Source organism: Melospiza melodia, chromosome 28 (genome assembly GCF_035770615.1).
Source record: "Melospiza melodia melodia isolate bMelMel2 chromosome 28, bMelMel2.pri, whole genome shotgun sequence".
In the NCBI taxonomy this organism is placed as follows: Eukaryota; Metazoa; Chordata; class Aves; order Passeriformes; family Passerellidae; genus Melospiza; species Melospiza melodia.
This window is the reverse complement of record NC_086221.1, coordinates 9250784-9267402: the sequence shown is the minus strand read 5'-3', so window position 1 is coordinate 9267402 and position 16619 is coordinate 9250784. Positions and strand designations below refer to the sequence as shown.

Here is a 16619-nt window from a genome sequence, read left to right as displayed (position 1 = left end):
CGGCAGCGGGGACGCTGCTCCGCCGGCTCCCAAAGCGGCGGTGGCGGGAGCGGCGCCTCAGGCGTACGGTCGAGCGGGGCCAGTCTGAGGCGGCGAGCCGCGACTGAGCGGGCTGAGATTGGCGGGACCGCTTCCGGTTTGAAAGGGCGGCTGTGATTGGACAGGGCGGACGGAGAAAGGCGGGCCGTGATTGGCACGCTTAGGAGCCGTCAGGCTGCGGCCCGTGGGAGCGTGGGGCGGAGCTCGGGCTGCCCGAAGGGCTCGGCGGCGGCGGCGGCGGCGGCGGCGGCGGCGGCGGCGGCGGCGGCGGCGGCGGCGGCGGCGGCGGCGGCGGCGGCGGCGGCGGCGGCGGCGGCGACGGCGGCGGCGGCGGCGGCGGCGGCGGCGGCGGCGGCGGCGGCGGCGGCGGCAACCCCCGTCCCCTTCTCCGGCCTTCTCTCGTGCCCAGGTCCCGGCGAAAGGACCCCCGCAGAGCCCCTACCGGAGCGCCCCAACGGCACTCGGGGCAGGAGGCGGAGAGGAGTGTAGCCCGGGAGGGGTTCCGGGTCGTCTTTGCGACAGCAGGGCGGACTAGGGAGCGGCGGCGATTTGGTGAGGAGAGGGCTCGGGAGCGGGGAGGGCGTGCAGCGCTTCTGCGGGGACTTGGCCTGCCCCGACTGGCCGAGATCAGCACCCTGGCCAAAGTTAAGTGCCCGCGTCCCCCTGCCCGCCCTCCGCCTGCTGCGGGCCCGCTGCTCACCCTCGTCGTCGGATGTTATAGATGATAAAACAATACTGGCTTTCACATTCATAGATTAGCTTTTTGCATTACAAGTATTTTGATGTGGTAAAACTTATTCTTACTTTGAACTGCTTTGTATAGTGTAATATGCCAGTTTATGTATGCACTGTATATTTCATATGAATAGTAGCATGATAAATATATGGTAGGCTTTAGCAAAATGTTAAAATAGAAACTAAAATACTTCTATGTAACTAACTCAGAAAATGGTGTAAAGCAATTATTCTGCTTCTTATAACTGCAGACTGCCCCTACCAAGTGATAAGATAATAGTGACACAAAAAGAGCTTAAGCATCCAGGAAGGATTTATCGACTCTTACCAGTGTTATCAGGGAGTGTGAAGCAACAGGATAAAACTACAGGAAGAAATAAAATATGTAGACCTAATTTACAGAACGTTCTGCAGACAAGTCAGAGGTTAAAACCAAACAAGAGAGTTCCTGGAACATCAAAAAGTCAAAGGAATGTTTGAATAATGTGTAAGTTAATGAATATGCCTGTAACCTCAGCAATGTAACAGTATATAGTGAACATGTTTTTAAGCTACCTCTGTGCTCTTTGGCTGTGTGCTAAAAGCATCCCAGTGCTGGATTATTTTGTCCTTTTATCCTTTATTAAAATTTTAAAAATTATAAAGAGTGAACTCTTCACATCAGTGAAGCTTAAGCTGATCTGCATCCAGGTGTTTTGGGACCTGCTGGGGCAGGCCATCGAGGTAAGCGTGGGGCTACCGCAGTGGAGGCCAAGTATTTCAACACAATAGCATAATCAGCAACGTTAATTAATTTTGTATTCTTCATGCAAGCCTCAGCCTAAAGAACGCTACCAGCCTCTACTAGGATTAATAATACGCATAGTAAGTGTTACTAGTATTAATATTTAGGTAAGAACTGTTAGTGTTAACACTGGCAGTCAGTGTGTTAGCTGGTGTTTACTGTGAAGCTCTGCTCTCCCACAGTATGACAAGATCCTGAAGCTGTCCTCAGGTGCACAGTTAAGTGAGCACTGCTGTCCTTACCACGGTCCCCCAATGGAGCCACGCTCCAGAGACGGGCAGCAGTGACTCTGCAGACGCCTTCCCAAGGTGACAGAGCTCGCCCTCCTTCCCATCTGCAGTCAGGGGATGTGAAGGCAACCATTACTGTCCTCGGCTTCAACATCTCCAGTGCAGCCAAGCACAGTATAGACAATGAGTCTGTCAAGTGAGCTGCAGCAGCTGGGACTGCCCAAAGGCAGGGGAAGATCACTGGGTGGCACCATCAGCCAGACCTGCTGGGATGTTGCTTACAGTTTCCAGCCCTGCCTTCTTCACACCCAGATGGAGGGCAGGCTGCCTGCTGTGCTGTCCTCCATCACCTCCCTTCTGTACCATCAGTCCCTGAGGGCTCCTCAGGTGCTTTGGTGAGGTTTGGCAGCTGCAGGTCTGGTGTGAGCAGAGGGATTCTTCTCTTGTCTCCCCTCATGAGCAAAGCATGCCAGCCAGCTGTGCTGTTTTACATGTGACTGACCCACAAAATTGCAGGAGACTGAGGACTCGTAACAGGTGCAGGACAGGTTCAAAAGCAACTTGGGACAAAACCTCTGTCTTTGTCAGTCCAAAGGGACAGCAGAGCTCACATCTGCTCACAATAATCCTCTGGGGAGTGGAGCAATGTCTGTATGGAAAGATGACTGGGGGTAAAATCAGTGGAAACCGAGAAGTTACATTTGTATCCTAACAGGAGCTATAATGGGACAGAAATTTTAGGGTAAAATACAGGTGCTGTTCCCAGGATGGAGCTGGGTTGGCATGCTCCACGATGATTCCCCATGCAACCATAAGGACCTGCTAAGGGTGGTGGAGTGGAGTGGGGCACCACAACCAGGCTCTGCCAAAATCTTTGCAGGGGCAGCAACTCCATGGTAATTTGAAGCTTATTAATTGCATAGCAAGGGCTATTTGGCATATGTAGGAACACTTTCCAACCTAGCGTCTGAAGACCAATTTAGAGGAGGCACCTCTAAGTCGAAAGCCAGCCAGACCTTATGTTCTTAGCACCATTCATTTAGAAGAAATCCTGTGACATTTGCAAATTTAAGAGGTGACACCCCCATTCAGACCATGGCTCCTGGGTGCGAACAATGGCTCTTTTCAACAGCAAGGAAATCTGCATGCCCTAGTGTCTCAAGGTCACTTCACCTGAGAGTCCAGAGACCCAAATCCAACCAGAGTCCTAGTTCCCAAAAAACTTCTGCTATAAGAAATCCTTCAAAGTGTGCAATTCTAGGAGTGGAAATCCTACAGGAAACATGAGGCTTCAGGCTGCAAATGGGATCTCTTTTCCACACAATGGAAAACTCAGCAAGCCCTTCTGGCAAGACCAGTTCACAGGAGGCCCACAATTCTCAAGGGCCAGGCTTGAGAGATCCGACTCCATGGAAGCTTTAATCTGAGAAAAATCCTGTGATGTTGGTACTTTTAAAAGGCAGAATGGCACATTTAGACCTTGGCTGATGCTTTGGAGAGTGATTCTTTTACACAGTAAATAATGATTTCATTCCAATGTCTGTAGGTCACTTTGGAAACAGCCCCTGAAACCCAAGACCAAGAAGAGCCATACTTCATGACAGCTGCCATCTGGGAGGAATCCTATGATATTTGTGATTCAAGAAATTGAACCCAAAATTTCAACAGCTGATATGCAGATGCAAAAGACTGCTGTTTTCCTGAGATAAGAAATACTCCAAACCTAACATTCTGAAGGAGTTCAGAATACACACCCAGGACTGCCATACCCCCCAAAGCGCTACCTCCTGGCAGATTGTCTCTATGGTAAACCCTGTCACACTAGAAATGTTAGGAAGCAGAACCCAAACTACAGCACAAGCACCTGTAAGGAAAAGGTACCTCTGTTCATGAGATAGAACCCTTTCTGTTCCCTTCAGCCCCTGCAGCTGTTCTCATGCTTTCAGGGCACTTGATTGGTTCATTCCTAGATAAAACTTATGTCTTTATTTTCAAAGCTATTACCCATCTCTAGTCAGAGTTTCCTACATTCCTGTATACAAATAAGTGGATAGAGAGAGGGTTTCTTTCCAAATGAATTCAGAGATAAATTCCTTTTCTTTGCCAATACCTATAAAAATGAAAACCTTGACAGATTTTAGTATTCTACACCCATCCCTCCCTGTGAAATTTATGGCAGTTTTGGGTCCCTCTGGGAGACGACATCCAGCATGTCATGCTGGACTGTTCTAGAGAGTAATTTTCAAATGTAAGCTTAGCAAAGTTTGAATTGACTTGTCCAGAGATAAAAAATACAAGTGAACACCTACACCTGCCTACAAAGAGCTAACAAGCCCCTGGCAGCTGCCAGCATCAAAGCACAGCGGATGTTTCTAATACAGGGTAAGGATAACAATATCACCTTCTGTTCTCTCCAGCTTCTTTTCCCTGCAGTCATATTTTGCTTCTTATGATTTTTTTAGTCTCTGTATCTTCTTGGACAGCACCGAGCCCGACGACAAGGATACGAGAGTCTTTCCCTGCCGGACAGAGAGAACCAGGAAAACAGTTAAAAAAAGAACAGGGCAGTTTGAAATTCATACTTGCAACGAGAAGCAGCGCCTAACCAACAGAACAAAAGTAAACCAAGCATGATACCTCCCTGGGGACAGAAGACTTATAAACTCTCCAGGATTCACAATTCTAGCGACCAACCCCTTCAGGACAGCAGCCAAGTGTCCCATGGGGTGGTGCTGCACCAAAGAACCATCTGAGAGTGCCCAAAGAGTGAAATGCACAGTATTTTGCAAAGACAAAAAATCCTGCAAAATAACAAAAATACAATAGATGTAAACTACAGGGCAAGAGTACAAGTGTTACCTTTGGCAGCTGGAACCATCCAGGTGAGCACCTGATAACTGGATCCTCGCCATGGTTTGAACCCTTCAGGACACAGAAGGGTTTTCCCCAGAAATTTCACAGACTGAGTTTTGACAGAAGCACGCTCGCCGGATCCTCAGAAAGGTCGCCCATTCTCCAGGCGTCTGGAGAGAACTGCAAATGGCTCTCACGTAGTTGGAGCTGGTTCTGTAAGGTCTCAGGGTGAATTTCACCAGATGGAACTGAATTGGGCAACTCCCAGTGAGACAGAAGGAACCCAAAGCTTGTTTTACCCAAACCTTGGGTAAGCACAGCTCCAGCAAATACTGAGGAAACAGACATAACAGGGTAAAAATAATAAAACTATTGCTTTTTCTTTAATCTTGCCTTTTTTTTTTTTCATTCAGATGAGCAAAACTATGGAAGAGAAGGTGAAAAACTCACTATTACTGAACATTTCATCATCTGTAAGCTGAGCATCCTTAGCATAGAGGACTCCAGAGTTAAAATTCACTGATCCCTGGGAAATAAAACCAAATATATGACAAACAGTCAAACAGAAGGCGTAAAAATTTGTTTCCTCTACGGACTTTCAAGTACGTATCTTTGTATATATCCTACACATTACAACATACACTTTATACCATCTCCTAATATATAATAATTTACCTTTAAACTTTGACAGTATAGTGTGGAGAAATGGCTCCATGACAGAGGTCACGCAGACATTCGCTCGTTAGCCGACCAGGAGCTGGGAAAGTACCGAACACAGGTATTTTTGAGTTTTGCACCTGCAAGATAGCGTGTGCCTGGGCCTAGCTGGGTAGGATAACAAGTAGACAGAGAGACGTGGGAAATAGGGAATGTAGGCCCAAAGGAATGAGGAAGAGTTGATGGTATAGTTTAACCAATAGATCGCTTGGCTTACAGAATATTCATAAGCTTATTATGTGCTATATAAGTGTCTGATACTCTCTGCAATAAACATAGCTTGCTGATCTCATATTGAGTGTCCGAGTCTTCCCTCACCCAAGAGTATAGCATAAAATTATTAACTAAAATTGGTGATCTATTATTATTAAGTTGTGCTTAAAGTTATTTTTGCTGTCATGTTCAAAACAATTTTTTTTTTTACTGTAATGAATGAGCAATTGATTTCAAAGTCATCACAAGCCCATCAAAAAAACAAAGCTCTATTCACCGGGCAGGTCTGTGAGCTAGAGGGTAGTTAGGCTTGTACTTACCTCTTGCTCTTCATGAACCAATAAATCCTGTCAACAAAACCAGGATCTTTAGCCCACTCCTATTAAAGATTCTACAAGGATGATGGTTTGATTTGTGTTTAGAAGTTTAGATTTAAAATGGCCAGTTCAATGGATAAATAAAGACAGTTTAAGTAGTATTACTTTACTCTTATTATTATTATTATTGGTATTAGTATTATCAGCTACTGGAAGAAACAAACCAGTAGTATCTATACTTAATTACTTCTATTTCCAGAAAACAATAAAGAACCAAACCAAAAAAAGTCACTTCCTACCTTTTGTATCTCAGGATGATGAATTTCTCTTGGGCACTTCTCCAATTTATCAAGACTCATAGCACTGAAAGGCAAACAAAACAGTGCTTTATAGAAGGCCAAGTGCACGTTTCAAGGCTGAACCACCAACTGATTGCAGTGACAGCAGTTACAACATGAATCAGTCCAAGGGCCTCTCTTAAATGGAATGGAATGTTTTGTGGAACTGCCATTTCTTTCCCAAAATACTAACTTCCAACACTTCCTAAACTTATTTTGCATTTTAAAAAGAGAAATTAGTAAGACTCTGTGTGGACATCAGGTTTATTTCCTTCTAATGCACAGAGCTCTGTTCCATCATCCTTCACTTTGGCTCTACACAGAATCATGGTGAGCTTTTTAGGAGTGCTCAATAATCAATTCTATTTCTTTTCCTAGTTCTCTCTCTTCTTCAATAATTAAAGGCAAGTCAAATGAAAAATGACAAGTTCAGCATCAGAGTCACACTTTTCCCCTTTGTCTGCTCAAGAACAGGCTTTAAATCCACTTATTGCTGCCTTCAACGATTCAGACTTGCAAAACCATTCTTACATGTTTTACAGGTTTATCATAAAACCCACAGAACACAAGCTCTGAATTACAGGAAAAGGTACACAGGCAAATACCTAAACTGATTACTTATTTGAAAACACATACCTTAATTCAGATTTCACCCAGAATGTTTCTGTGGGACACTAAGGGAGACATATTTTGTGAGTACCCTGTAAACGAGAAAAGCTAGCATAGATTACAGGACATACCCACTTTTTCTGCATATTCAAATAGAATTATTAATAAAAAAAATTAAGTTTAAAAAGAAGGAAGATAACCAAGGTAATTTTACTCAGCTATATTTACTCCCGATTTAGAGAAAAAAAAAAAGGCCCGGGTGCTGCAAAGAAAACAAAAGTGAACCACAAACGCTTACAGTAGAATTTTAAAACAAGTGCTTGGATAAAAGAATCTTATGGAACGTGAAGTAGAACAAAAGTGAAACCACTATCAGACCTGCCTATTTTCTCACCATTGTACAAGAAAATCCTAAAAGTAGTATAAAGTCACTGCCTAAAACCGGTCATGGGATGTAACCAAGAACAATTTAGGCATTTGCTAATCTAGACAGAAACCTTTTCTGGATGCAAGTGTCAAATCACAAGTTTTGTCTCTCAGAAGCTCGACAATGCTGGAAAGCATTTTCCCTGGGGCTCGGGAGGGCAGGGGCGGAAGGGGGGTTGACTTTGCAGCTCGCACCTGTGCCATCCGAAGCATACAGCCCGCCCGCTCCCCGCGCTGGGCATTCTCCCGGCCATCTCTGGCTTTACCGCCCAGCGCCGCTCCATCCGCTGTCACGGCACAAAGAGCCACGAGCACTAACGCAGGCAGCAGCCCCGTCATGCCGGCGATACCGCAGCGCTCCCTGCTCGCAGCGCCCAACACGCGGCGGAGCCGCCTCCTCCCGCAGCACCGGCAGCAGCCCGAGGGAGACGGCTGCAGCTCGGGGGCTCCTCCGGCGCCTCCGCCAGCCCGAGGGCAGCCGCCCCACCGGGACCGCGGCAGCGCCCGGCGCCGCTCGCCCGGGGCGGCTCCTGCAGCTCCCGGCCCGCGGCAGCAAAGCACCGCCTCGCCCTCCGGCATCGGCGTGCGGCAGCGCCCCCGCCCCCGGCACCGCTGAGGGAGGCCGAGGAACCGGGCGGACGCTCCTTCCGCGCTGCTCAGCTCCGGGCGGGCGGCCAGACGGAGGCTGCGCCCCTCCAGCGTCGCCGTCCCGCGCGGGAGAGGCGCCGGCAGCTGCCCGCGCACAGCCCCGCGCGGCCGCCTGGCACGCCAGCCACTCATGTGCCGCGTCGGCCGTTGCGTCACACGCCGCGCCGGCAGCAGGGCCTGCCGGGATTTGGAGTCTCGGGCTGACAGCCACGGCTCCGTCCCCCGCCACCGGGAGCTGCAGTCCCTCCCGGGCATCAAACGGGTCCTTCGCTCCTGGGCGGGGAAGGACCTGAGGCAGCACCGCTCCTCCCGAATGCCCTCTCTTTTCCACTCCAACTCCTTTTTCTTTTTTTGGCCCCCTTTTTCACTCTTCCTTTTTCAGTTTCCTTTGCTTTCCTTTCGTGTTTCTAACATGGTTTTCCTTTCTAGCTTTAGAATATAAAAGCAGCAGTAGAAACTTTCAGCCTATCTGGGAGTAAAAACACCCTCAAACTAAAATGATTTAAAGAAAACTCTGTACTCCCTGGGAACCTGAAATTTTCTACATCTGCACGTGACATATAGCTTTTATTCCTTTTTCTAGATACTTTATATTTTATACTTTATTTATACAGCGTCTCCTGCCGTCTGCTCGGGCGCACTGCAAGTACAGTGCCGTCTGCACCGACGAACCGCAGGCAGAGTGCCGGCTGATGACGTCACCGCATCGACATGGCGCTGAACGCCTTAGAAAGACCCCAAGGCGTAGCCGTCTTGCCAGCTGCCTGATAAAAATGCCGACACCGACCCCGCCCCCTAGAAACAATTTCACGCGACGCCGCCCGCTATGGGCGAACCGGGATGCCATCACCGCCACCGGCGAGGCGCGGAAGGCACACAGAAAGCGCCACAAAGCGAGAAAACCCGGCTCGGAAAGCCGTCATCTTTGCTCGGCATCACGTAACTCGGACGGCTGTCCGAGACCGCCACGGCACTGCCATGTTGTACGGCACCCCGTGACGGCCAGGGCGCCGCCATCTTGTACGGCACAACTTTATGACAGTCGCGCTTTATTGCACTTGCTTTTATGGAACTTTTATGGCACTTCACTTTATAGCACTTTACAGGTTTTTATTTTTTCATTTATTTTTAATTTTATTTTTTAATTTTTAAGTTATTTTTAGTTTAATTTTTATTTTAAATTTTTCTGTTTTTACAGCTTTTTATTTTATTTGGTGCTGCCCAGACCAGCTCAAGCCGGTGATTGTGGTGGTGTTTGAGGGTCCCCAGGATGAGGGAAGAGATGAGAATCTTGACTCCACCTTTCAGAAGGCTGATTTTTTATTTTATGATCTCTATTATATTAAAAGAAAATGAGATCTTAGAACTATACTAAAAGCTTGGCGGTGGGGGGAGAGAGGGATGGGGCGGGGCGGGCTGGGGAGGGGTAAAGGGCAGAGAGATGGATCGGGCAGGAGCAGGCTGGAAGTTCGAGTAGGGGTGAGGGGATGAGAAGGGGACACGACAGAAGAGGGCTGAGGGGAGGAGGTAAGGGTTAGGAGGGGGCAACTCCATATCTCCCAGACCAAAGCTACAGCGAAGGAAAACTCTGGTTGCCCTGGCAGCACCAAACGCCTCCTGCAAACTGACAAGAGGAACTGGCATTCAATTTTTAAACAGATTCTCAGTGTATGTATCAAAAGTTTTCCTTCTGCTTTATTGTTGTAAAATATCTGGAATGTGCTGGCCTCATCATGTCATCCCATGCCATGCACAGAAAAACTGGATTAATGGGGCTGAATCCTGGCAGGTAGCACTGAAACCAGTAGGAACTGGTGTGGGACATCAAGCACTAAAGCCATACAAGAGCTGCAGCTGGTACTAAATTGTTTACAGCTATTTTCTATAGAAGGAAAAGTTGTGAGATATAAAAGGAGATAACAATTTTATATAGCAAAATGTACCAATAAACCTGCAGGACGAGTACTTCATCACTGTACTGTTTTGACAGGACTTAATTTAAGGTTTTTATACCGTCTTTCCTGAACATTTGGTTTTTGAACGGGGGATCAAGGACTTCCAATGAGAAACTGCATTCATTTTCCAGAAGAGTAGCATGTTTGTGGGTAAAACCTGCATGACACCCCTGAAAGCCAAGCAAGAACCCGGTTTAGACAGTGCAGAATCAACAGGCCACGAACTGGAATTTGTTTTTAATATCTATATAAAAAATAATGAGCGATTTACAGGTCTCTCTCTAGTCAGAACCTCAGAAGTCTGTATAAAGGTGCTGTACAATATATAAACATTTACACCCAGTACATCCATACATTGCGTAGCATTCCAAGGCCACATGGCTAAGTCTGATACAGGAAGTACAGATACAAGGTCTATGGAAGGAGAAACCACACACAGGTAAGACATTATCAGGTCACATGAACATATAGAAAAATAGAGGAGTTGATGGCAGGGAAATAATTTCAGTGGGACTAATTAATCTGGAATTAAAGGACTGGATTTTTCACTATACTCAGTGGTCAGGCCAAGTGCACACAGCTCAACATCAACCAACCTCTGGGGAAGAACACAGGGCAATATCTACACAGGCTACTTCAGAGTATTAAATATTTCACAGTCATATTCCAACCAGGGAGTATTTGTACGTGTTATGCTACATAGCAACCCTGGTGTCGAGCAGGTGAGCACAGTTCAGAGCTGCTTTAAAGCCTTTTGAATTCCCAAAGTCTTTGCTTAAAAGCTGTTTGAGCACTCAGCTGTACTCGTGAAAAATTCCACTCAGAACTGCCTCACTGTGCTTTGTTAGCCTTCAAAAACATTTAAAGGGTTTCAAAGCCAAAATGAGATATTCACTTGCAAAGAGCAAATCATGTTTGTATTTTAAGTAAAGCTCAATGATTTACTCTTCTTTCTCCAGCAAAGGGCCTTCTTTCACCAATTTTCTCCAGTCGTTAAAAATCTCAGATGTCAGGAAATAATCACTAGAACTGCAAATAAAATAAACCCCTTCCATTTCTATTGTTCTTACAGCTAAAAGACTGATGTGTCAGTAGGTTCTGGCGGTAACATCCCTCTTTAAAACATCTCTGCCAGCCCAAACCATAGATGGTGTGTCTCCTGCATCCTGTTTGTCACCAACGCTCCTTGATCACATATCCATAGTAAACGGGGGAGAGTTCTAAAATATACAGGCAAGACCTTCACTGAAAAAGCTGCTCTGGTAGCTGAGTCTGTCCTAAGGTAGGTTCTTACCTCTATAGAGGGGAAAAAAACCCAATTCCTAACTAGCATTAAATAATTAAAGATGGGACTTCAGTATGAACTCCACACTGAGGCTGAGGGTGTCATGGTGCCACAAGTGAAACCAAAGGAATTGTGTTATTTAACAGAACTCAGAATTTTCTTTCTTCTCACGGATGTTTGCAACCCAAATCCCTGTGAATCAAGGAACTAAAGTGATTCTGCTGTGTCAGAAAAAGCAAAATTACAAAATTGTGTCAAATACATATACCAGGGTTTTGTATTAGGCATAAAAATTCCAGGAAACATATGAACTGAGCAGCATCAGCAGCTCATTTGCTGTCCTGGAACTGGTAGAACCAACTCACCTGTGTTCTCCCTGACCCAGCAAGAACACGTGGGTTTCCTGATGTAAACATGCAACCCGCCCTAGAGAAAACACCAAAACCTGCCTTGTCTCTGACTGGAATCCATGTGGGAAGGGTTAGATTGACTGGATTCAGTAGATAGCTTGGCACAACAACAGGAAGTGAGTCAGGATCACATTGGCAATAGAGGCATTAAATAACTTTGTTCAGAGTTCACAATACTCGGGGAAGCTGCAGCAGTGCAACACTGGGAGCAGCAGACATGGCCTGCAAAGGGACATGGGGACAGCAGCTCAGGAAGAGTTTCACTGAAGCAATCTGAAAGTCCTTCATGGAGCTTAGATAATTTACGAACAAAGCAAATACTTCCCCCCAACAACCAGTTTCTGAGGAAGGAAAAAAAAAAAAAAGACAACTGTGTGAGGAAAAACCAATACTTTAAATTACCCTTACTGGAAAATTGATCAAAACATGTTTGTTCTCAAAAAAAATCCAGTGTCTCTCAGTCAGTCACACCCGTTTTCCAGGCACCCCTGCTGCTGGGGTGCCCTTACTGCCACTGGGGACCCTCCACGGCCCGGGAGTTATCACTATTTTCCTTACTGGAGAATTCTTCTTGGGTTGGGAAGTTCCATCTTTGGTTTCATTGGGCAGCTCCATGTGTCTCTCTCCATGGTGTCTGTTCAGCATAAGAGCTTCCTGTGTTTCCACTCTCCTTTGTTTCTCCATGGAAAGCAGTGGGATATTGGAAAGGCTAGAGGTTTTGAATCTGCTGGAACTTGTGTCTCCAGAGCTGGACTTGGTTAATAAATCATCCTCAGAGGCATTTCTCCTGGAGTCCCTAAAGGGAAGGTTATTCCCACCAAACAATGGATAATGTTGGTCTGCAGAACACCCTTCTGTCTTTCCTGGGGTCTTCTGCTTCATTTCTTTCCTGGTGACTTCTGGTTTACCATTCCCACCTTTCAACTGCTCAACAGAACAGGATGTTTGGATCCTTCCCACTGTTTCTGTGCTTCCTGGCTTGCCATGATGCCTTTGGGGACTTGCTGACCTTCCTCGATTTCCATGGGAAGACTCCTTTTTGTCACTATTCTTCATCCCTTTTCCTGTGGTTTTACTCTCACTCCTGGAACTGTCAGATTTACATGAGAGATTGTTTTTCTCAGGATCCCCTTTCCCAGGGCTGTGGAATCCCATGTGAGGGTATCCTTCAGCAACCCCTGACTTTGCTGGACTGGCAGATCTGCCCCTTCTGGTCCTTGCTTCTGAACTACGTTGAATGATTCCAAACCCAGGACTCGAGGGACATTCCCATCTGTTCTTTGTTCTCTGGGGAGAAGACTGAGGCTTCCTCTCACACAGGTTTTCAGTTAAAGTGCTTATCTTGTCAGGCACAGTGAGTTCTGCTTGTTCCAGTTCCTCAGACAGCTGAACTCCGGTTGAAGCTTCTCCTGGTACTGCTAAATAACACATTTCAGATGGGAAAGCAGAATGGGAAGATGAAGATAATAATGGTGACTGTTCTTCATATATTACATTTGATGAAGCAGGATTGTAGCTATCCCAATCACCTGGAAGCAAACGGCAAGAGATTTGGTTAAACACACAAAAAGTAATCATTGGCAAACTACTGAGTTCAATTCAAAAAACATTATGGAGTAGCATACTTTCAAAGCTTTATTTAGCCAGCCTTCTGTATTGTGCTGTTCTACAACAAACCTGAGGATGTGATTTTAGAATAAAATATCTATGCTCAGAATGCCGGATCCCTGCAGGACTGACACGGTCTTGAATCAAAACAATTTTAAAGCCTACAAAGCAAAATTTCAAATCAAAAAGTCCCTGACCTACACTATTTGATAACAAACTAGAACTGTTATACCTCAAGAAATCTGAAACAGTGAAAAGTTGGGGTTATTCATAGCTTTGCACTTTAAAAATAGGAAGAGATGAAACAAGACATGCAGATTTACCAAGTCTTTAAGGAAAAACCAAGAAAAGCACTGAAAGCCCTTAATGTTGCTCAGGTTTCACGTAGGGACACAGACTGGAAGGAGCCAAACCTGAAGGAGGAAGAGAAAAAGCCCAGAAGTACATACCAAAAAAAAATCACAGAGTACAGCAAGCAAGACTTCAATCAGAAATGTGGGATTAACAGCAAGGCAAGAGGCCATAAACCCTTCCCCACGCCACCATTTCCTTCACCTATCCCAGGCCCCACTCTAGACAGAGGGCTGGCCTGGACATGCTCCAGAGGTTGCCTTTTGTCTGATTCTGTTTCTACCTCAAGCTCAGGGAATTTCTGTGACCGGCAGGGCCAGCAGTGATGCTCAGGACCCTTTTCTAGCTCTCGAGAGGAAAGCAATTGAGACGGTTCTGAGCAGATTTTACCCTTTGAGTGAATGCCAGTAAGTAATGCTAGTGACTGAACACACAAAGTATTTGGTAGCTCAAACTGTGTGTTTGGGATTTTGAAAGGATAAGCTTGGCGTTGGTCACTGTGACTGAAAAACTCCTTATCAGAAAAAATGACCCTACAATTTAGGAAGTTTAGCCATCAGCACCTTGGTGTCAGCATGAGGGCTTACAAAGAATAAGGAAGTTATATGTTCTTTGCTTTAAAATGCTGCTGCTGCCACTGCCACGAGTCTCTGACACAAGTCTTGGGACTGCATTAGACACAAATTCACCAGTTCTGAACTCTGTGGGTCCTGCAAACATTTGCTCTGCTGTCCTTCCTGGGTTTTTTGGGTTGGTTTTTTTTTTGGCCTACAAAGCTGCAGTTTCCTTTTGTAGACACAGAAATCACCTTGAATCAAACTTTGGAGAGTAAAGTTGTCCCTTTCCTGCTTCCTGAAGTTTTGACTTTGAAAAACAAAGCATTTCATAACTTAGAAGGCTAAAACCAGAAGTAAATCCGTACAGAAACAAACTTTTAACAATATTGTAGCACGGAGAATTTTCATTTAAATTAAAAGGCAATCAGGGTTAATCATCATATTTTTATAGAAGAATTGGATTAGCTTGGACAGAGCTGAGAAGCTAATTAGAAATATGGAATAATTTCAGATTGTGCAATACTCCTACGTACCGTCATGTGTTAATTTTACCCCAAATATTCCTTGTATTTGAAAATAGATATTTTATTTTTCAATTTTTGTATTTTAATTTTCAATTTAATTCAATAATAAATGCACAGCTATCACAAAGGCAACTGCCAACTACTGCAGTGAACAAGCAGCAGAATCTCCTTATCCCACTTTACTTCCCTGCCTTGCACCCTCAAAATCAAACAGCCCTTGAGACAACATACTGTGATCTGGTATCAGTCCAGTCCCTGGTCTCAGCAGCAGCAAAACTTTATTTCCTCCAGCCTGAATCAGCTCAATGGCTCGTGTGTGAGTGATTCCTTGGGTAGGCTCTCCATTAATTTCCACAATTTGGTCACCAACCTGAGGAAACAAGGGCAGCAGATTAGTTTTTGGCAATCTCTGACACTGTGAACTGGTTTCTAATTTAGAGAGAAAAAGTAACAGAGGCAGACGCTTCTGTTTTCCTTCTCGTGCTAAAAATCCAGTGGGCATTAGTGACACCATTCCATGGATTACAAGCAGAATGTCACCCTAGGGTCTGGGGGTTCAGAGGTGCACAGAGGTTGTCTGTTCAGGAAAGATTCCAGAGATCTTAACTACATCTTCTATTTATTTACAAGTGATGAGGCAGATACAGGATGTGCTTGAATACATTTTCATTGATCCTGGATCATGCTGTGGAGGTAGCACATGGATCAACCACATCACACGCGCCTGAGGTCACCTTATGCAGGAGAGGACACAGCACCTTCCCTATACCCACGGCCAAGCTGAACACCACGCAAACGGATTTGACATAGGGAAAGGAATTGTTATTTTCGGTTGATCACATCAGTGATGAGGTTTCAGAGCGAGTAAACAATTCTCACAGGTACCAGGCAGGTAATTTCAGCCAGCGCTAATTTCCCTGGCTGCTGGAAAGGGGCTGGAATAGCATACCCCAAAAATAGTTCTCTATTAGGCAAAACTGAGAAGGGAAATGGGGGAAAAAAGGGAGCGGGAGCCTATCTGGCACTGCACACAGCAGCCAACAGATGTCACTGGTGTGTAACATTAGCAGCTTAAAGAGGCTTCCTGGCCTTTTTTGAAGTCACTCTGCAAAAGGAGGTCACTGCTGGCTCTTCGTGGACAGGCTGGGTCTGAGACACACCTGGACAGTTCAGCTAGCTGGATGAGAAGTTCCTCCTCACACTGTTGAAGTACAACCAGAAAGAGACACCACATCCAGATGACAAGAAATTAAAAATGTGAATAACCTCAGGCTGGGCGAGCTCAGCCCATCGTGCTCTGGGCTGGGCTGGGGACTTGGCACATGCCAGCACTGGGAGGAGCTTAGTGTCGAGGATGGGAAGATCAAAGATGTAGCTCGGCACAAGACACCCAGACAATCCCATCCTGTGCCTGAAAGCATTGTCCAAGCACTCTCTGAACTCTGGCAGCCTTGGGGTTGTGACCATTCCCTGGGTAGCCTGTTCCAATGCCAGACCACTCTCAGAGGGAAGAACCTTTTCCCAATATCTAACATAACCCTCCCCTGACACAGCTCCAACCATTCCTCCAGGGCCTGACACTGGTCCTGTCTCTCAGGAGGAAGCTGCAGACCCTGGTGAGGTCTGACCTCTGGCTCTTCTTCTCTGGGCTGAACAATTTTTTTGGTTGCTTTGCCCAAAAAGCAAAGCCCTGGAGCTCAATGTGACATCACCTGAAGGAGGACAATGAGAAAAAATATGAGCACTGAATGCTAAACTTGTGCTGTCTCTCAAGCAAGTGGGGGAAAATACTAATTACTGTGAAGAACAGGATAAGAGAAGTTAGGAATACTAAGAATTCCACATCCATTTAAGCCTCGCAGCAAGTATCTGTGCCAGCCCCATTCTGCAAATAGAGGACAAAGAGAGGCAGAGCCTCGTGCCAGCAACAGGGAAGCACAAGGACTGCAAGGGATGGCATCTCATGGGCACCTGGCTCACCTTGATGCTTCAGTCTCTGAAAATCCAACCCTGGGCAGCA

At 46.0% G+C, this 16619-nt stretch overlaps 1 protein-coding gene and 2 long non-coding RNA genes across 10 annotated transcripts in view; 1 reads left to right on the top strand and 2 right to left on the bottom strand.

Moving 5' to 3' along the window:
• Positions 1 to 397: 397 nt before the first annotated feature.
• Positions 398 to 5650, top strand: LOC134430196 (uncharacterized). The gene is made up of 2 exons (XR_010030766.1): positions 398 to 591; positions 3335 to 5650. It is a non-coding gene; the product is annotated as an uncharacterized LOC134430196 (long non-coding RNA).
• On the bottom strand, positions 1070 to 7707 carry LOC134430195 (uncharacterized). 3 transcript variants are annotated; one of them, XR_010030765.1, is made up of 7 exons: positions 7457 to 7707; positions 6863 to 6927; positions 5317 to 6251; positions 5092 to 5167; positions 4648 to 4973; positions 4190 to 4307; positions 1070 to 3353 (listed from the first exon to the last, which is right to left on the bottom strand). It is a non-coding gene; the product is annotated as an uncharacterized LOC134430195 (long non-coding RNA). The 3 variants fall into 3 exon arrangements; XR_010030764.1 differs by lacking the exon at positions 7457 to 7707 and having other exon boundaries at positions 6863 to 7068; XR_010030763.1 differs by lacking the exons at positions 6863 to 6927; positions 7457 to 7707 and having other exon boundaries at positions 5317 to 6824.
• Positions 7708 to 10086: 2379 nt separating this feature from the next.
• The window catches only part of MAGI3 (membrane associated guanylate kinase, WW and PDZ domain containing 3), a 57438-nt gene continuing 50905 nt past the window's right edge, over positions 10087 to 16619 (bottom strand). For 4 of the 6 annotated variants that reach the window (XM_063178076.1, XM_063178077.1, XM_063178078.1 and 1 more), the window contains 2 exons: positions 14831 to 14969; positions 10087 to 13088 (listed from right to left, as the gene is read on the bottom strand). In XM_063178076.1, coding sequence (XP_063034146.1) covers positions 12025 to 13088; positions 14831 to 14969 — 1203 coding nt within the window. In that variant the 3' untranslated portion in view covers positions 10087 to 12024. Of the gene's footprint in view, positions 13089 to 13490; positions 13581 to 14830; positions 14970 to 16619 lie in introns of all 6 variants that reach the window. The other 2 variants (XM_063178079.1, XM_063178080.1) reach the window with 1 other exon arrangement.